The sequence below is a fragment of the Pseudonaja textilis genome, chromosome 7, assembly GCF_049901715.1.
Source record: "Pseudonaja textilis isolate UNSWEBS1 chromosome 7, rPseTex1.2, whole genome shotgun sequence".
Taxonomy (NCBI): Eukaryota; Metazoa; Chordata; class Lepidosauria; order Squamata; family Elapidae; genus Pseudonaja; species Pseudonaja textilis.
The window spans coordinates 49,019,516-49,040,937 of NC_141996.1; the positions used below are offsets into that span (position 1 = coordinate 49,019,516).

The 21,422-nt window shown below is 36.5% G+C and overlaps 1 protein-coding gene across 1 annotated transcript; it reads right to left on the reverse strand.

Annotated features, from left to right (window-relative positions):
- Nucleotides 1–344: 344 nt before the first annotated feature.
- On the reverse strand, nucleotides 345–19,207 carry LTN1 (listerin E3 ubiquitin protein ligase 1). Its single transcript, XM_087937534.1, has 15 exons — nucleotides 19,035–19,207; nucleotides 15,121–15,324; nucleotides 14,004–14,102; nucleotides 13,450–13,680; nucleotides 12,548–12,600; nucleotides 11,707–11,887; nucleotides 10,144–10,317; nucleotides 8,353–8,543; nucleotides 7,738–7,885; nucleotides 6,032–6,787; nucleotides 4,985–5,026; nucleotides 2,953–3,145; nucleotides 2,480–2,719; nucleotides 1,438–1,591; nucleotides 345–552 (listed from the first exon to the last, which is right to left on the reverse strand). The coding sequence occupies exons 1-15, from the start codon at nucleotides 19,074–19,076 to the stop codon at nucleotides 378–380; spliced, it is 2,883 nt and encodes a 960-aa protein (XP_087793660.1). The 5' UTR covers nucleotides 19,077–19,207; the 3' UTR covers nucleotides 345–377.
- Nucleotides 19,208–21,422: the final 2,215 nt, after the last annotated feature.

Here is a 21,422-nt window from a genome sequence, read left to right on the forward strand (position 1 = left end):
AGATATAAAAGTATCATATCTTTGAGAAAAGCAAAATTTCAAATATTTAATTCCATACTAATATAAAATTTCATGAAGATTTAACATTTAATTGATGATAATAATTAAAACTAGGTATGGCACTAATTGTCAAGGGATATATTTACATTACAAATGTACATTATAATATAATGTATAATTATATATGTAAAGTGTATTTTATCCATGGAGAAATTATTGCTATACTTAAAATATGTTTCAAATGAGTATGTTGAAATTGTTATAATGTATATTTTATAGCAGCAATATCTTTCTTACACCTTTCATTTAGGATCCTTAGATGAAAAAATAATCTAAGTAGGTAAATATACGAACACTGAAGATTACTCTACCATGTATCAATTTTGCTTTAGCTTACATACCTCATTGGACAGAGACTCGCGCATCTTTTCCCATTCAGTCTGAGTTGGAGTAAGCCATTCAACATAATCTTTCAGAACACAAGCAGAAACATCTTCAGCTTCTAGCAATGTAGTCAACAAATCATTGACCACAGAGATCAAAACCTGCAAACTGAAAATAAACCAACTTTTTGCTTGATACAGAATTCAAATAATAGCAAAATATCTGTTTGTACAAAAAACACGTATATAATAAAATAGACACAATCTGTCTAAGATTAACAATGAAACCATCATTTAGTGTAATGAGCCTCAGCAAACCTCAGGCTCATACAATGAGCATAAAATAATTTCTGTAATGATTTGGAAGGTAAAGTTGGATGATTTGGCAGCCTACGCAACAACAACACAACAGAACAATCCAGAATATCCATGGACGATAAGGCAGTGTGGTAAAGAAAAGTTGACAATGGTAAAGTTTATTAATTATTGATTACTAGTCACTTAATCTCAATAAAACTTACTTGATAAGAAAAGGAACAAGAACCAAAACTGGATGGGGAAAATGAAGTTCAGGTAGTATTCATTTAGTCTGAAGTTATGAAGCTGCTAAAAAAGATGACATACGACCAGTCCTTGCACTTATGACCAATAAAGCATCCCCACAGTCACATGATCATAATTTCAGCACTTGGCAACCAATATACATTTACAAAGGTTGCAGCATCCTGGGGTCATGAGATCTCCATTTATGATCTTCGCAGCCATCTTTCGACAAGGAAAATCAATGGGGAAATCCAGATTCACTTAGCAACTAAATGAGTTAACAACCATAGCAAAAAAGATCATAAAACTGTGCACAGTCAAGTGATGATTCACTTAAAGACTGCATCGTTTAGTGATGGAAGTCCAGTCCCAATCGTGGTCATGCTTTTAAATAAAATAAATATTGATCTCAGGATGAAATATGAAATCCTATTTACAGGACATTTTAAAATTACTGTTAGTCTGAGTGATGGCTAGCTTTGAGCAAATTATCCAGTGTATTCTAAACTACCTTTTTATATCCAGTACTAATGTCTGAAGCTGGTTCTTGACCCAGAATGCAGATTTTTGTAGGAAGCTGCTCTCCTTATGCAGAATACTACGCTGACGCACAAGTGAAGTGATGCCACACATCCAAGTATGCTTCAATTTATTTACAAGAAAATCTACATGAAGAAAAAATAGATCAGAATTGTAACTATTAAACAGAATGATACACATTAATCATGCTGTAAAACAGAAAGCTTATGAGCAGAATCATGTTTGCATCACTTAAGAAAGCTATGTCCTTATTTTCTGATGAAACTATTTTATCGATAAATGATAAAAAGGTTTCCACTTATACTTCTTAAAAGTTAATATGCATTCAATTACGGATTAGATGTCTTAACCATGAAAAACACACTGCTATATCTGCTTGCTGTATAGTACCAGGACTGATCCATCCTTATTCTGTTTTACAGAAGCAAATTGTTTGTGTTTCTGCCAAGATTGTTCTTTTTAAGAAACTGCACATTTCTCAATTTTAAAAGGTGTAATTCTAATTCCTGTTTAAACAATTTGTTATGTACATTCAAAAATACGCCTAAATGCAGAAATTCTGTTTTCTCAATATTTCTACCTGAAAACATGATCAACATTTTTGTAATATTTGATTCTGTATGTGTGTATATATGTGTATGTATACTTAACTATATAGCGTGTGTATATATAAATGTATATATGTCTAGGTGTGTTCAGGTCTTTTCCCGTGTAAGATTAAGAGTATCTTGGTGATGTTTCGGCGAGGTCCCACTCGCCATGGTGAGTGGCACCTCACCGAAACGTCGCCAAGATACTCTGAATCTTACACGGAAAAAGACCTGAACACACCTAGACCTACATACCTGTACCCATGAAAATCTACGAAAACAAATGTATATATGTATATATATATAAATGTATGTATGTAAGGAATTAAAGAACTTGCAATTTTTAGTTACAAATAAGGAAGTAAGAAATATACCCCAAAAATCGATATATAGAATTGGTCATATATACACAGGCAACCATACCTGATAAACGTGTTATATCCTGGGTCTGTGCACATAACTGGAAAATAGTTAATAATAAATCTTCAGAAGATGGCATCATTAAACATCCTTTAACAGAAGTGAAAAAACTGGAGGCTATATCACAGATGAAAGACACTGATAGTTCTGTGTTTCCAGCTTCTGAAAGATCCTTAGCTTTTGACAGCGCAGCTTGAAGTTTGTCAATTATTCTTTTAACATAAACTTCACCAATTAAGGACTCTATGGATTAAAAGAAACATTTTATTACATAATCATAAAACCACAGCTCTACTACTGAGTTCTCATTTTTAATGTCCTGAAAAAAAAACTCTGGCTTTTTATTAGCATACATGTTAAATATTATATTGCCTAACTTACCTACACCAGTACCTCAAATTATTTATCCGTGGCAAGGCTAGCCTTCTAATTCTTCTAGAAGTTTATTATTCATTAGAAAAGTTTAAATCACTTACCATTTTTAATTAACTGAGATAATACCAAGCTTAGGAGAGTCCATTGTTCTGAATGAAATGATTCAGCTGAAGTTACTGTCATCTTCAAGCTGATGTTACACAGATCATCGGCCAGAGTCACAAGCTTCTCACCTAACACATCTCCTTTTAGCCATGTAGAACTTAAGGAATGTTTCTCAGAGTTTGAACACGCCTAAGGTTTAGAAAGTACACACATATTTTTCAAAGTAGTTGTTTACTCTTTTAATCTCAAAATAAACCTCTTAGTTTGTTATAAAAAAAGTCTGCATCAAAAACTTGTACTTTATGATTTTTAAATGTATTCTTCAAAGTACCAGATCAGTAAGATCTATAAAAAATTATCTCAAGATACATACATGAGCATGTGCATACATGCCTGCCCCCCACCAACACACACAGAGAATACTTCTAATCAAAAATACTATTCAGTTTAAAGACTTAGTTAAACCACAGATAATTAAAATGTTCCATCTTGAAAGGAATCTTGACAAAGAGGCAATTAATAAATTTCTAAGAAAGGGCAATTTCCTCTTTTATGCATGTTCAAATCATCTGAAACCACTTTAAAGCAAACTGCCATAGATTTTCCAGAAGACTCAATAAAAAGCTGCTGTAAAAGCTTGCTTGCTTATGTCAGCACATTTTGTGAAATGCTCCTTCAAACATTCTGCAGGGCCATATTCATTTGAAAGACTGGCACAGAAAGTCATGTTGTATGTCTTTGTTCAGCTGAAAGTCATACTGTATCTGTTTCATTTATTTATTCATTCATTTCCCTGCCTTTATAAGTAATGCAAGGCAGTTTCAGACATTATACTCCTTCTTCCTGTTATGGTCTGCCAACAGGCTGCAGAACTGGCAGCAGAGTCGGACAGTGGGGAGGAACATGGGCCAGTCCTGGAGTCTGGGGAGGACTCGGACAAGGGATCTGCATGCAACACAGAGATGGGGCCAGGGCCATCTGAGAGTTATGTGACTCTGGAGCCTTCAGAATCTGACATCAGCGAGGCAGAGAAACAGGGGGAGCCTGTTCCCAATGCACATTTGCGCAGAGCTGCCAGAAGGCAAGAACAGTTAAGACAAAAGGGGCAACTCAGGAGTAAGGCTTGGAGATGATTGGCCCCTCCCATAAGACATAAAGGAGAAGCAAAGGGATATGAGCCTTTGCAGGAAGCAACTTTGTTCTCATTCTGGTTGGTTTAAAATCTGAAGCTCCGTGTTGACTTTGTGCTCCATTTGGCTTTGTACAATTGGCAAATTAGTCATTGGCAGCATTTTAAGGGAGATAAAGGTGGGTGCTTATCAACCTTATCCCGAAAGACTGGCCGACTTCTGTCGGACTATTCATAAACTGTTTGGGGCTCATATAATTTACAGCCCTTGAAATAATAAAAACAAGGTTTTTGGGAACAGCGCCTGATTGTAAATGTCTCAGGAAGCCTTCGTCAGATTATTCCAGCCAATTTTCCCCACAGCAACAACCCTGTGAGGTGGGTTGACTCAATATCACTGTCAGCTATTTTCCCTCAGTCGTCTTGAAGGTTAAATGGAAAAGATAATACTTTGTACTTTCTTATTTTTTTTAACTGATCTGCTCCCTTTCCAAAGCATTTCTCTATTCTCAGAGGTTCAGCAGAAAAGAAAAATCAAGCAATATCCTCTTGGCTCTTCTCATCTAATTCTTCTTACACGTTTATTTCTAAATCATCTACCTATATAATATGTAACCAAAACAGTCATTTTAATATAATAAGATGGATATATATTGTAGTCAGAAACATTTATGCAATGAAAAATTACCCACAAACAGGCCAAAGAGGGGGAATAGCTGGTTTTGCTGCCAAGCAACATGAACTCATTCATTCCAACAGAACAGTGACCAAGTGAGCCATAAACTGGAAAGAACAACTAAAATGCCTGTGTATTCCGAAGCAATTTAGTGCTTTTCTGGATCCCAGACTAATATGTATGAAATTTTGGCAGGGGAGGAGGGCAGGGGATTTGAACATACCTGTTGGATTATTTGAAGAAGAATATTCCATTTTAGATCCATCTTGAAAAGAAAAATAAATAGCGTTAAAACATGTCAATAAATTTCCCAGAGTAATGTAATATTAGAAAGGGATATGGATTCAAAGGAAAAAAGGTGAATCTGGGAATAAATGGCCAGGGATGTTATACCTATTGACCACTCCTTTAAAAAACTCTGCTCTTTCCTGAGCTTTCAAAATTAGCTGCACAATCACGGAAAAATAATTATTTGATCTAAGGAGGTACTACCATGTGGAACATTTTCATCTACAAACTCTCTGAATCATCTTTGCTGTACAAATTAGACAGCTGCATAGCTCTACTTAACATTGTATTTAACACAATCTTGAGTAGTACTTCTTTTCTGAAGAAACTTGTATATATATATGGCCTATGCATAACATGTTTTATTTAACATAAAAACTAAACTTGATCTGCAGGAGATCTACTTTCATTGAGTATGCATCACCAGAGACTCTCTAGTCAGAGAATGTGTACTTGAAGAAAACTTAATCTTCCCCCTTAAGCAAAGTACTTTATTTCTCTTATCATCAGAAAGTATGGCTAGTGAAAATATAGACAACTGAATGTTCACAATACCTAGAGTGTGAAACTATGTCTCAGAAGACAGATTTGGCTCTCTCTTGATTTGCAGCTTCTCTGATTAACAAGATGGTATGAAGTAGCAGCTGAGTTTATGCTACTCTTTATATTGTTTATGATATGTTTATTGCTCTTTATTATAGTTTAAAAAATATTGTTAAAAATCAGTTTATAACTGATTTCCTATTCCGGGAAATGAATAAATAAGCAAAATTAATAAATAAAAATAGATATTTTTAAAGGATAATTAAAAGTATTTTATAACTGTCCTAATGAAATTCTAATTCCAAATATTAAGAAATTTATGCATATTACTTGATAAGCCACAGCTACCAAGGTGCAAGTACAAATGTTACTATTCCAAACTCTAATTAGTCTAACAGAATGCATTAAAACAAATTGAATGAAATCAATTTAGCTGTACCTTTGTTAAATCATTGAGAATATTTTCCCTCTCTATGGGACTGCTGCAGCAATGGAGAATGCTATATAAAATATCAACCAGGAAGTCTGTCTCTTTTCTCCAATCTTCTTTCAGCCAAACAATTAACTTTTCGTGCAGAAACTGAATAGATGGATTTTCATACTGAACATCATCGCTTTCTTCTTTAAGCACCTGGAAAACTTTATGTGAAGCAAAGTTGCTAAGTAGGGCAGAGAGGAACTTTAAGTGGTGGTCAGATGTCTGTTGACTGGTGTACCCTATACTTAGTTTTGCAAGTTTACAAACTAAACCTTCTAAAGATTCATTCTGTAGAGGAAAAGTATGTTTCCCATGAATTTCATGAATAACATTACTGGATTCATTCATTCTCATGTCAACAAAATTCTCATGTTCGGCATTAATTTCAGCTTTTCTGTCTTCTGCAAATCTTACATTTACAGCTTTTTTTCTATTTGTTTTCATCTTGTTTTCTGGGTTCTGAAGAATTTGCAACAAAGAAGACACAGCAGCCAATGATTTCTCATCTGCATCCATTACAGCAACATGTCCCACACATATATTTGAAAGACCATCCCAAAAGTTACATAACATTCTCTGAAAAGTGAGGGATGTTCTATCATCACTAGGTATTTCTGCTTTTGTTTTCCAAACATTCAGCATGCCTGCTATCTCATAAAACAAAGGTCCATTTTGTAACTTGGGCTCTTTAATTACTGCATCAATGAGAGGCATTAACTGTAAAGAAAAAAAACATGCATTTTAATTTCAACATGACTTAATACCATTTCTGAAAACTGTTTCAACCTATGCAGCATATTCTTTTTATCTTTAGTTATTGTTTTTCAAGCCCATATGGATAAAGTTCATCTCATGAGCAGAAGTGGGACAGACGGAATAGGTATGTGAAGGTAGTCCTTGACTTATGACCATATTTGAGTCTCAAATTTCCATTGCTAAGCACGACAGTTGTTAAGTTCATTTTGGTCCATTTTATGACCTTTCTTGCCAAAGTTAAGTTAATTTCTGCAGTTGTTAAATAAGAAACATGTTTGTTAAGTGAATCTGGCTTCCACACTGACTTTGCTTGTCAGAAGATCATAACGGGATCATCCAGGACACTGCAACTGTCATAAATACATGCCAATTGTTAAGCATCTGAATTGTGAACATGTGACTGTGGGAAAAACAGTCATAAGTCACTTCTTTCAGTGTAATTGTAACTTCAAACAGTCACTAAACAAATGGTTCTAAGTCGAGGACTACCTGTATCCAAGTTGACTGTGTACAATCCAACAATATAATTAGAGAAAATAGAAGCCTTGTTGCTCTGCTAAAGGGAAATTTTTAATAGGGGCAGCAAACAGAAGCAGATTTTATGAAAAACATGTTTTTTCAGATAACCTTTTTGTGTTTCATAACAGTATATTTTAACTAGAAACTGTTCAAACTATTAATATTTGGTGCAAACTAAACTCACCAATCTAGTATTAATCAATTAAAACCTTTGAAGATAATCCAATATTTTACTTTTGCTTAACACAGGGGTCTCCAACCTTAGCAACTTTAAGACTGGTGGACTTCAACTTCCAGAATTTCTTAGCCAGCTTTGCAGACTGAGGAATTCTGGGAGTTGAAATCCACAAGTCTTAAAGTTGCTAAGGTTAGAGACACCTGTGCTAACATACCTGGATATTTATAAGCATTTCTTGTATTTTAACTTGTTCTTCTTCTTCACCAACATTCTGCAGGACTGTAAATTGTAAACACTCCATAAAAGTTGATATGATTGCTGAAGATTCTGATCGACAAACCATTGCTCTTTCAGTGAATAGCCTAAGCAAACAGAAGATCAAGGATCAGAATGAACACTGCCTTGAGTTATTTGTAAAAATAATAAAGGCAGGAATTAACTAACTAATTAAAGTTAATTTCCATATCCACATTGGATTAAATAATGCTATAATCAATAGATTTATATGGTGTTTTTAGTGAAGCAACTGAAAAATTAGCACCAGAAACTTAACTTTAAGTTAAGAAACTTAACCTAAAAACCTAACAAAACAAAAAAATGCTACATGGAGGAAAGTTTATGAATTTCATCATCAAAATATTATTTCAACAGTTTCATTATAATTCTCAGAAGAACTGGTATTTGCAGCTTTCCAATTCAACTATTTGTTTTTCATCTTCAAATAAAACACAAATGCTATCAACACATACACATATACTTAAAACATAAAGTTATTTTTTTAAACACATAAACATTATTTGATTAAAAAAGCATGAACTAATTATCGTACCCTTTAATTATAGAAGTAAAGAATGTTGTTGAATAATTCAACTTTGGATCTGCAACATTATGAGGCACCTTGCTAATAAATGGCAAGATATTAGGATATATAATAGTAGCAAGTCCTCTTCCTCCTTCTCGAAGCACTGTCCATAATTTTGGTAGAACTCCTTTTTTTGCATTCACATGGCTCCAACAATCCTGCAAAGTAATAAATGTAAAACAGTAAATTAAAGAATACTTAAGTTTCTTGATACTGAAAATGAAGCATCTTACTTCCTTATCTTGATATTAAATAAATTATCTGGAGACAGAGATATTAAGGTATCCATAACTAATTAAGTTATTTATACTGGTTCATAAGGGAAAAAATGTAAAATGTTGATCTGAAAAGATGATGCCTACCCATTTAAATTTTCTGCCAAATTATCAGTGAAAAGTCACTTTATGTTGGCTGTATAAGATAAAAACATAATCAAACTGAGGTATGCTTATTCATTAAGCAGTCTCAATTATTATTATTTTCAGATGATTCTTTGGCAGTAGGGTTCCCAAATTTGAACGGGAGTTACTAAGAATAGTCAGAAATTGTGTTTCCATCTTTTCTTTCCGCTGCCTGCTGTTTTAAGAATGCCTGGGTTTTAATTTTGGATGGAAATTTTTTGCTGGGAAATCTCTTTTCAATGTTTTTTGAGGCTATATTTGCTATGGTGTTTTTCATGTCTTTGAGAGGAGCTGTTTACAAATGTAAAAGCTCCAACTGTAGAAGTTTAACTACTGAAACACAGTATTTTGAACTATATCAAAATATAGTCAAAATTCAGGCAATACTATATTAAGACAAGGCTTATTGGGAAAGTTGGGGAAACAGAATACTTTCTAACTTAGAAGTTCAACTTGAAAATTTGGATAAAAAGTTTGATAAAGTAACCGCGATTTTAAATCAACTCGAAGATGCAAGTTATAGTACTACAAGGTTTACAACTAGACATATTGGAAGGTAATTTGCTGCTGGTAGACCTGAAATATGAGGTTGACTTTGAAAATACAAGTTGGTTAGAGAACTCCAAGAAAGGTATGGATTTTAAAGACTCAAATTTGATAGAAATGAAGTGATGAACTCAACTTTTTCAGCATTCAGAAAAGATCAAAGGAGTTTGGGGAATGGATTTATTATACCTAATCAGAAAGCATATGTTAACAGGTGCTGTTACAATTTACAGAAGACAAATGCTATGAAAATATAGACAACAGAGACTTTATGACTTTAGGCAATAAAATTCAATTGTTATCTTAAGGATAAGCACTATTATTAATAACCATTTGAGGATATTTGATCCTGAACAGATCAGAGGCAATGATTGTAATAACTTATGGTAGACCAGAAGCCATTGTGGACTTTCTGCAAGTGAAATGCAATAAACAGATATTAACAGAGGGTTTTGAAGTTTAACTGTTGGTTTTACTTGTCAACTATGTATCCAGATAGCAGATAGATGTCAAACTAATTGGGTCAGGTAAACAGTGTGGTAGAAATTTATAAATTGTGGGGTGCCTGCTTCGCAAGGGGCGGAGGAATTATTTTTGAAGTTTTGTTGTTTTTTCTTTTTATGTACTTTTTGGTGGTTTGTCAAATTTTGTTTTGTTTTTGTATTTTTTTCTTTTTTTGGAGTTTGTATTTTAATAGTTTGAATAAAATTAAAAAATGGTTAAAAAAAGATATGTAATCTGAAAGGTGCCTATGAGTTAAGTAATGGTTTCAATGTATAATGACTTAAAGACATAATGACTTCCAGATTACCTCAATAGTAGCAACGACATGAAGTACAGCTTCCCAAAGAGTAAGGCATACAACAGCATCACTATCATCAATGCTAAGAAGAACAGCTGGACAAACTCGTGATGCTTCTGCATTCATGGATTCAGGAATATACTGACAAAAAGTAGTAATTACTTCAAAGAAAGCTGAACGAACCTAAAACAGAAACAAGAGGAATATTTGAATATTTTCATGTTGATATGATTACAGTACAAGTAAACCTCACTTAATGACTGTCCTGTTAAGCAACCATTCAAGGTTATGACAATGCTGAAAAACTTTATGATTGTTGAGCGGAGCTAGCAGCAGATTTGGACAGTGAGGAGGTTGGGGAGGAACATGGGCCAGTCCTGGAGTCTGGGGAAGGCTCTGAGTGCTCTGCTTTCCCTGCTCATATTATTCCACTCCTCCAGTCACAACAGAATTCCCTATGCCTCCAGGCTCAAAATTTTGCACCTGGACAATCTGGAACTGCGCCACCTGCGGTCCGATCTAAGCATAGTTCACAAAATTGTCTGCTATAACATCTTGCCTGTCAACTTCTTCAGCTTCAATCACAATAAGTGGTTGGGCAAACAATCGATACAAACTCAAGGTAAATCACTTCAAACTCGATTACAGAAAATATGACTTAAGCAACAGAGTGGTCAATGCCTAGAATGCTCTACCTGACTCCCTTGTTACAGCCTCAAACCCTTGCAGTTTCAATCTCAAACTGTCTGTAAAAGGGGCATGTATAAGCGCACCAGCGAGGCTACCGTCCCTGTCTTACTGTCCCCATTTATCTGTATTTACTTCCTTTATGTTTATGTTCATACCTATACTTACCTTGTACATGTTTGACAAACAAATAAAATAAATAAATAAATAAATAAAAATATTCCTGGTGCTGGATAAATTGCCTTTTATCTGATTGTTCCCTTTGCCCTGCTTCCCAAGGTCATTCCCACATACCATTATATCTTCTGACATTGTAAAGCAAAGCAAAGCTGAAGTAAAGTCATAAGAGTTCTTGCAATCAGATAATTCTAACTTAGTAATCACTTCACTTAAGCACCAAATCTGTAGTCTTCCTGCAAATGGACTCATCTCCCCCTCCTCAAATTTCATAATTTATTTAAAATAAGGCTTGAATTTTAAAATACAAAATAGCATACAGTAGAAAAATACAAAACTATGTTAATAATTATAATAGTTGTAATTTCATTTGAACTAATACTTCAAAACTTCTTCATATAAATAATTCTTATCCAGGACTAATATTTGAGAAGTTGGGATACAAGGTACTACTTAGTCATTAGGAAATTGGAATGCAATCTTTTTCACTATTGTTAAAATGATTTTAAACAATATTGCCAGCTCAAAAATTTTAATAATGCTATATGTTATTTTAATGAGATTTTTTTCAGCTAAATCCAGTAAATATGAAGCGTATGTTTTGTGTTTAAAACAATAAGCAGTCTTCATGCCTACAATAAAAATTCTTATTTTATCTTTGTTATATTTCAGAATAATTTTTTGAGGAAAGCAAAATGATAAAGGTACCTGTGCTATGTTATGTTTCCCATATTTCCAAAATTTGTTTTGAGAGAGAAGTGTCTTAAGTCTCTCTTCCAATGATTTAATCTCGTTATTGGGCATCATACAAAGCAATTTCTTTAAAGATAATAAAGAAGAGGTTATAATTCGATGAAACTTGGCTTCTCTTTCTTCTTCTGGAACTGCTCTGAATAAAAAACATAAGAACATGATTTACAAATTCAAGTTTCCCTATATTTTTTCATATTTGATTTTAAATCCCAATAAAGACATCACACCCATATCCTGAAAACCAAATCTTAATTGTATGTATGCATTAACTACACAGATCTCTTATTACTGCAAATAGGAAACTTCCAAAATTTCCCTAATTTGTCAGGTTTAATTTCCCCTTGAAAGTCACAGAACTGAGTGCAAATAAGTGGCAATTGGAGTTCCATACCTCCCTAATACATATCATTTCTCATTAACAAATTTAAAGAATCCGCACATTCCAAAAAGTCGTAATATGGGAGAGTCAACCTTCTTGTTAACAAGTTTTTTTGCTGTGCAGAAACAACACAGTTCTTGTTAATATGAAAAGGCAACGACCTTCATTTTGAAGTGGGACTTGAGCTCTGACCAGCAGTACCAATGGCCAGAAGAAGTTTCTCTGCAAAGAAACCTCTTCCATCTATTAAAACTACTAGAGGTCGTCTCCAAAAAGAAAACTTAATTAGGAGAATATTTCATGTCACCTAACATGATAGACCTTGAACATCTTTCATTTCCTTTATTTCAAGAATATCTTTTTAAATACTTAAACTCAATTTATTTTTCCAAAGAAATAAAAATATACTGTACATACTGTGGATCACTTAGTGTATCAGGAGTTTCTTTCAAAAGATTATCTTGTAGTACCTGGATAAAAATAGTCAGATATCCTTAAATGGAAAAATACTCAATTTATAGATAAAAAGTAATTTTTTAAAAAAAATATAATAATGCAGTATTAGAATACCAAATGTATATTTCTTTAATTTAAAATTATTATGGTATGAATCCAAATAAGTGGAATTTTGCATCTTTATTCTGCTTAAAAGGATTGTCTAAATCTTCAGACAAAAAAGCCAAATAAATGAACAGGTTGGGAAATATATAACATACACACATATACGTGGAACATAAAGAGGATAAAATATTATTTCTAAATTTCAGTTTCACATAATATAGTAAATTCAAAATAATTTCAGAAAGAATGGTTTTTCTAATTGTATATGTTAATTGTAATACATCTTAACTGACATTATACTCAAAAATTATTGTAGTCTCAGAAAAGGTTAATTAAGCAGATACATTTATCATTTTATGTATTATGATGTAAATAATATTTAAAGTAGTAGTCTACAGCATCATACAACACACTGGGAGACTGTGAATGGTAGTCTTGCCTCAGACCTGAAACCACCTGAATGTTTTTGAGCCAATCTCAGCTGTAGGAAGAAGGTAATAGCAACATTGTTGACAGGAAAACTGCATAGACTCATCCAGGGAGTCCCAGGCCATAAAGCCAACTCAAAGGTACAAAGCATCATTATTTTAAAAAGTGGCAATGACTAGACACTTGATAACTACAAAAACATCTAGCAAGTATAAAAGCAAAAGCTGTTTCAGTTGGACTTCTTTAGGTAGTCACTGTGTATCCTTTTCTGTTAATTTTTAATTATATATTGAGCAAAAATTAAAAAGCATACAAATGTGAAAACTTACATTTAAAATTTCATCTTTACAAAACATTAAGGCTTCAGATTGTTTGCTTGGTGGAAAGGCCTTTTCAAATGCCTCTTTTGCTGCTGATGCTGCTGGAGAGTAAATATCACACTGAGCTATAAGCCAATATCCCATAATGTTTTTTAAATGAGGAGCTAAATGTTTTCTGACTTTTAGAATAAGTTGTTCAAAAGCTTGCTGTGTTGCTTCCCGGACTCGGCGATCATGATCCTACCATAAACATTGGCAAATACAAAAATAATTATATAATTTCACTACACATATGAACAATTTTAGATTACCTATTTTTCTAAAGAAAATTTTACTGTCATAACTTACAGATAAATATATATATATAACATTAATGCCCGATTTTCTATATGGCTTTCCACAGCACACTAGAACTCTATCACTGCTTTATCTAATTCTAAGCTTTCTGCAGAACAAATCAAGAGGTATAACAGAACTTTGCATTCATCTCTGACCACTACAGCAGCTAATTAAAAGCAGGCTTGGTTCAAACTCTTCCCATAAATATAAATTTCAATACTTACAAGAGAAATCTTACAATAAATTCTAGGCCAGTAAGGTAGAACTCCTTTAACAATCTCCGTATCTCTCTCTTTGCACATTACCCCAAATTCTTGCATAGCCTAAAATTAAAAATAATTAAGTTTTTTTTAAAAAAAACACAGCTGATGATTACCTCCTATTCTGTTACAGTGGTTATTAAAAGAAAGTTCATATTTACCAAATGATACTGGGTGCACAAGACAGTATTGATTTTTAAAAAAAAAATCTATTAGTTTACTAGACTTCTTTGGCCACCAATTTTAAGAAACACAACTTTTGGCAGCTTTAAAATTACAGAAAAACCTGGCATCTTAGGCACTTTCAAATCAAATCCTAACAGGAAGTTCCTTGCCCCATTGTCATGGTTTAATATCCGGAAGTTTATTAAAATGATATGACAAAAATTAATGTTGTAAAAATGTAACGTAATACTGAATTTTATATCTAAAATCTGGGACTTATTATGGTAAGTGAAAAATGAGGAATTATAGATTAACATGGGAAAGAGCAAAAAAGGTTACTTAATCCAGTTTTAAAATCTTGAAATATAGCTAAATATTCACTTTGTTTTTCAACTGCTCTCTACTGATGTAATGGAAGAGTAGAAAAATATTCCATGCAATCAAGTGTGTTTTAAAACTTGGCTGAATGACTTTTATATGCAATGTATGCTTGTGTTATTTTTCTGCTTTTGGTTTTTGATATTTTATTTTTACATATTATAATTTTTTAAAAAAATACAAATTACAAATAAATTATAAGATCAAAAATGTTATAATTGAGAGCCAATTTGGTCTAGTGATTAAGCACCAGGCTAGAAACCAGGAAACTGTGAATTCTAACCCCACTTTAACCTTAAAAGTTGGCTGGGTGACTTTGGGTCAGTCACTCTCTCCCAGTCCACATCAGGCTCGGATGACAAGCCAGTTGGTCAATTCCTGACGCAACCAATGGATCAACACTCAACTGATATGAAAAAGAGATCCCCGCATTTGCAGGAAAATGTTAGGAAAAAACAAACAAAACATCAAAAATATTACAGCAATTATTAATCTTTAAATATATAATGACCCTCTAAATATAATATAACAAACCTACTTTTAACTTGGTTGTGACATCTCTTTTAGAAAGTTTTCTTAGCACCATACGGAAATCAGCATCTATAAGGCTATCTATTTCTTCAGCTCCCTGAACTGCAGGAACGTATCCCAGGTCACTTGAAGAGGTGCCAAAGCCAACAAATCCAGGAACAGTTCCTTGTTCTTTAGCTAGAAGTTCAGCTGTTCTTCCACTACTAGAAGGCTATATTTGAAAGAGAGAAAAAGAAGAACTGCTCTTTGAAAATTATTACAATACCCTAAACAAACTTCCTTGGGAATCACTGTTATGTTTGAAGCTGCAATTTTTATTTTAATTATTTATATCCCATCTTTATTTTTTTTATAAACTCAAGGTGGCCTCCATATCAAATTGTTAACTTTATGGTTTGCTTCTTGATTCCTTACATTGTTAAAGCAAATAATACTGTTTGATCTCCCCCTCCCTCAAATCCAAACTCAAGCTAAACTTTACAAAACATTGAAAAAAAACTATTTACAATAAAGTAAAATAGTAATTGGACAATTTATAAATTAAGTTACAGATTAATTATTTAAAAAGCTCATTGCTCATTGACAAAATATAAGACAACATCTGGTGAGAATTTCACAATTGAACTATAACTAATATGCTGTCACCAAATTTCCCCATGCTGTCAACACCTATATTTCTTTTTTTATAAAGTTTTTATTTTTTACAACAAACATACAAACAAAACATAAAAACATAAAACCATCTTTCAATTATATACATAGTTTGTCAGTTACAATCTTTTGTGCTATCCTTTTTTTGCCATTACTCACAAGATGTACAAATTCCCACCTTATCAATCTAACATGTGCTTGTGTAATATCAATCATTAATCATTCATTTGGCTAAACTATACTGCTCAAAAAAATAAAGGGAACACAAAAATAAGACATCCTAGATCTGAATGAATGAAATATTCTTATTAAATACGTTGTTCATTACATAGTTGAATGTGCTGACAACAAAATCACACAAAAATTATCAATGGAAATCAAATTTAGCAACCCATGAAGGTCTGGATTTGGAGTTACACTCAAAATTAAAGTGGAAAAAAACACTACAGGCTGATCCAACTTTGATGTAATGTCCTTAAAACAAGTCAAAATGAGGCTCAGTGGTGTGTGTGGCCTCCACATGCCTATATGACCTCCCTACAACGCCTGGGCACGCTCCTGATGAGGTGGCGGATGGTCTCCTAAGGGATCTCCTCCCACACCTGGACTAAAGCATCCCCCAACTCCTGGACAGTCTGTGGTGCAACGTGGCGTTGGTGGATGGAGCGAGACATGATGTCCCAGATGTGCTCAATTGGATTCAGGTCTGGGGAACGGGCGGGCCAGTCCATAGCATCAATGCCTTCATCTTGCAGGAACTGCTGACACACTCCAGCCACATGAGGTCTACCATTGTCTTGCATTAGGAGGAACCCAGGGCCAACCGCACTAGCATATGGTCTTACAAGGGGTCTGAAGATCTCATCTCGGTACCTAATGGCAGTCAGGCTACCTCTGGCGAGCACATGGAGGGCTGTGCGGCCCCCTAAAGAAATGGCACCCCATACCATTACTGACCCACTGCCAAACTGGTCATGCTGGAGGATGTTGCAGGTAGCACAACGTTCTCCACGGAGTCTCCAGACCCTGTCACGTCTGTCACATGTGCTCAGTGTGAACCTGCTTTCATCTGTGAAGAGCACAGGGCGCCAGTGGCGAATTTGCCAATCTTGGTATTCTCTGGCAAATACCAAACATCCTGCATCGTGTTGGGCTCTAAGCACAACCCCCACCTGTGGATGTCGGGCCCTCATACCACCCTCATGGAGTCTGTTTCTGACCGTTTGAGCAGCCACATGCAGATTTGTGGCCAGCTGGAGGTCATTTTGCAGGGCTCTGGCAGTGCTCCTCCTGTCTCTCCTTGCACAAAGGCAGAGGTAGTGGTCCTAATGCTGGGTTGTTGCCCTCCTATGGCCTCCTCCACGTCTCCTGATGTACTTGCCTGTCTCCTGGTAGTGCCTCCATGTTCTGGACATAATGCTGACAGACACAGCAAACCTTCTTGCCACAGCTCACATTGATGTACCATCCTGGATGAGCTGCACTATCTAAGCCACTTGTGTGGGTTGTAGACTCCTTCTCATGCTACCACTAGAGTGAAAGCACCGCCAGCATTCAAAAGTGACCAAACCATCAGCCAGAAAGCATAGGAACTGAGAAGTGGTCTGTGGTCACCACCTGCAGAACCACTCCTTTATTGGGGATGTCTTGCTAACTGCCTATGCTTTCCACCTGTTGTCTATGCCATTTACACAACAGCATGTGAAATTCATTGTCAATCAGTGTTACTACCTAAGTGGACAGTTTGATTTCACAGAAGTGTGATTGACTTGGAGTTACATTGTGTTGTTTAAGTGTTCCCTTTATTTTTTTGAGCAGTGTATTTTTCCATCATTCTATGCAAGATATTCTAAATTCTAAAGAATGGGAGCATTCCTGGCACATCCGGTATTGCTGACCCTGAGCTGTCGGCTGAACATGCCTTGGCTGGAGAGAGTTTGCAGGCCAATGAAGAGGGGGAAGAGCTGCCGTCCTTGGTAGATGCTGGAGCATGCAAGGCACAAAGGAAGAGATCTGCCAGATTGATGGGGAAAAGACCCCACCCCTCTTAATGGGTTGCACTGGGAGGGCTATTTAGCATGGCTGGCAGAGGGAGGAGTTGCTGGAAGCAACATGTGTGGGTCGTGGTCAGATGGTTGTTTGTGTTTCTGGAACTCTGCAGCTCATAGATTTAATTCAGTTGCAAAGAGCATTCATGTTTGGAGCGGCCAGTTATCTGTCAGGTGGAGTAACAGACCAATGCCTCGAAGGTTAGCCTGGAGTTCATTCATGGCTGGCTTCGCTGAAAAGAAACCCCCTACAGTCCTGGCTTGGACTATTCCTGTGACTTCTCCTTGCAAGCCCTGACACTCAGAGCACCGGATTTGTTGACAAACCTCAGCTGGAGGTTCCTCATCTCTGAGGGGATTTTGAGCTGTTTGTTTTTGGAACCTATCCAGGCAAAACCTTTATTTGAAAAGACTGTTTTGGTTTGGCCATAAGTTTGTTTCGCTTTGGGTTATAAATTTGGTCAGGAGCCAATTACTGTGCTAAGCTTGCAGCCGGGGGTGAGCTGAACACCTGAAATTGAACTTTTGAGGGAAATGACACCAACCCTGAGGTGAGTGGGGGCAGCACACATATTCACAGCAGCTGCCACTGAAAACATGGAATCAGTAAGGGTGCATTAAGTTTTGAGAAGATAGCTACTAAGTATTTAACAATTTTCACACATAATATGAAGAGACAGCAAGATTCACTAACTGCAAGGATGTAACCCTAAATATTTTAAACAGAAAGGGGTATAAATGTCTATAGCATTGAAAATGTGCATATGGCACTGTCTACGACCAAGAAAGCCAACGCCATACGGGAATAATTTGTTATCTGAATTCCTTTTTTTGACATTTCAAACACTTCCGAGCCATGTACATTTTAGAAGCCGAAATATTACTGGTTCTTCTCCCCTCTTGAAAGTTTAGGCACACTCACCAATTCGTATCCCTTAAAAGGAGAGACTCGCCATACGGGAAAATAAGGTTGGCAAGGAGAGCCCCGCGAAGTCTTGTTAGGGAAGTCATTAACCTTCTTTCCAGCGACAAATAAAGCAACACCTTTAAAACTAGCGCCTAGATTTAGCGTCCCTTTTGGTGAGGAATAAGCTGTTTTTTTATTTAGCCAAAAGTTACCCAAAGGTGTCGTCTCCCAAGTTCGAAACCTCTGAAAAGGCAACCCAATCTGGCCCCTCTCCAGAAATACCGAATTCCCTCCCGGCGGCATCAACTCCCTTACCCGTACGTTGCCTTTGGTTCGCTGCTTGTTCTTGCCTCCCATGATAGCGCCTGCACCGCCGTCAGAAACTTGAAGGGGAAAAAAAAAAAGGAAGGGAAAACAGAGGGCGGGGGGTATAGTTGGTCCCACGGTCAGGAAGTGGGGAAAAGGCTGTTTCCGGGTTAAACGGAAGTAAAGATAATGGCGGAAGGGACGCCAAGGTCTGGAAGCTCCTCCCCTTTAGTGCTCCTCCCTCAGTCTGAGAAAGGATACAAAAAATATTGCACGTGGTTGGGATTTGCGCGGGTCCGAACGCGCGCGGGGGGAACGGTTGTTGATGGACTAGTTACTGAATTGACTGAAAGAAGTCCGACGGAAACCTTTCTGCTTTTATGCTTGCTAGATATTTTCTCAACTATTCTAAATTAACTGCCCCTTTTAAGATGATGGTTTTGTCAACTCTTGTTTTGGGTAACTACTTGTTCTCGCGCGCGCACACACATGCACTCAAATTCCTTAGTGATTGCGTTTTTACACCAGTCGGTACCAATTACGTTTTACGCTGCTGAAGATGGTGGTCACTTGCATCTGCAGTATGTCGTCATAACGACAGAATTTATGCTCTTTTTATGAGAAAGCTCAAAAGGCGTCGTTCTTCAGGTGGCTAAATCATGACTACAGATTTAAAAAACCTGCAGCCTAAACATTTATTGGTATATGCCTAGGTTTATTTAAGCACAAGGGTCTTCAAACTTGGCTAGTTTAAGACTTGTGGACTTCAACTCCCGGAATTCCTGAGCTAACACGACTGGAGGAGGAATTGAAGTCCACAAGTCTTAAAGCTGTCAAATTTGAAGACCCCTGATTTAGCATAACTTTATTCATTTAATATTTTTAACATGACAGAAACAAACAACCCCTCCCCATAAAAAAAAACCCACAGTGATAAAAAAATACATTGGGCAAAGTTTTTTTGTGTGAAAAATTACTTTGAACAGAAAAAGGTGTATCATTTTAATTGTAAATAGTTGCAATTAGGTAGGTAGCTAGGCAGGCAGATAAGATTGTAAAAGATGGGGAGGGAGGGAGGGAACAAGGAGTGGAGGGCGTGAGATGGGATCTGTTATTAGTCCATTAACCACTTCCAGCATGACAGCCCCAACCCAACTGGCAAAGCCAGGTTTATCGGGCCCTTACTGAAGCTCATGAGGGCTTACGTAAGGGCCCGTGGGCAAAGATGGGGAGGGCAGGAGCTATGGAGAGGTTCTTCTGGACCGGGTGTCGGCAACCTGTGGTTCCAGAGCTGCATGTGGCTCTTTGGCCCCTCCTTGTGCAGCTCCCTGTTGACCAGGTTGCGTGATCTGCTCTCTGCCCCAAGACACTGGCCCAGCCTGGCCATGGCCAACACCAACTTTGGTAAAAGGAGGGATGGGGTGGGAATGGAATCTGGGAGAAGGGGGAAAGGGGGACAGGCCTGCAGCTGAGGAGTGAGCACGAGCTGCAGTGGCAGTTTCCCTGAAGACAACTCTGCTCCTCCTCATGCGACCCCTTGGCCTGCTGTTGCAAGGGCAAGAGGGCACACCCTCAAGCGAGCGGCTGGGCTTGGCCAAAGCACCAGGTTGACTGGTTAATGGACAAGTGTCTTTGGAGAGGGCGCTCCAGCTTTTTCTGAGCCTGATCCCCAGGGTGGTTATGCAAGGTTCAGCAGAGCCAACCCAACCATCTTTTCCTGTTGTCCTGAGCTTCTTTACTCCTCCAGTTGAGCAGTGCTGCTGGCGGTGTTAATTGAGAAGCATCAATCAACACCGTTGGCAGCTCTGCTCACTTGTGGAGAGTATCCCTGCTTGTATGCATGCAGGAGAGAGAGATGAGAGAGAAAAGGGGAGAAAGAGAAATGAGAAAATGATGGAGAGAATGAGAGGAAAGAGAAACAAATGAGACACAAAAGGGGGAGAGAGAGGGAGAGAGAAATGAGAGCTGGAGGGAGAGAATGTGAGAGGGAAAAGGGAAACAAATGAGAAGGGAAAAAGAAAAAGGGAGAGGAAAAATAAAAAACAGCAAAACAAATGAGAAAAAGGGAGAAAAAGAGGAATGAAATGGAAAAGAAACGAGAGAGAAGGGGAGAGAGAGAAATGAGAGAACTGGACAGAGAATGAGAGAGAAAAGAGGGAAACAAATGAAAGAGAAGGAACAAAAGAGGGAGAGAAAAGAACACGAGGGAGAGAGAAATGAGAAAAGGGGAGAAAAAGAGAAAAATGAGAAAATGATGGAGAGAATGAGAAGAAAAAAAATGAGAAAAAGGAAGAAAGAAAAAGGAAGAGGAAAAACAAATGAGAGGGAGAGAGACCCATTTCCCACAGAAAAATACCAGGAGCCACAAAACCTGGGTAGGTGTGGCTCGGGAGCATC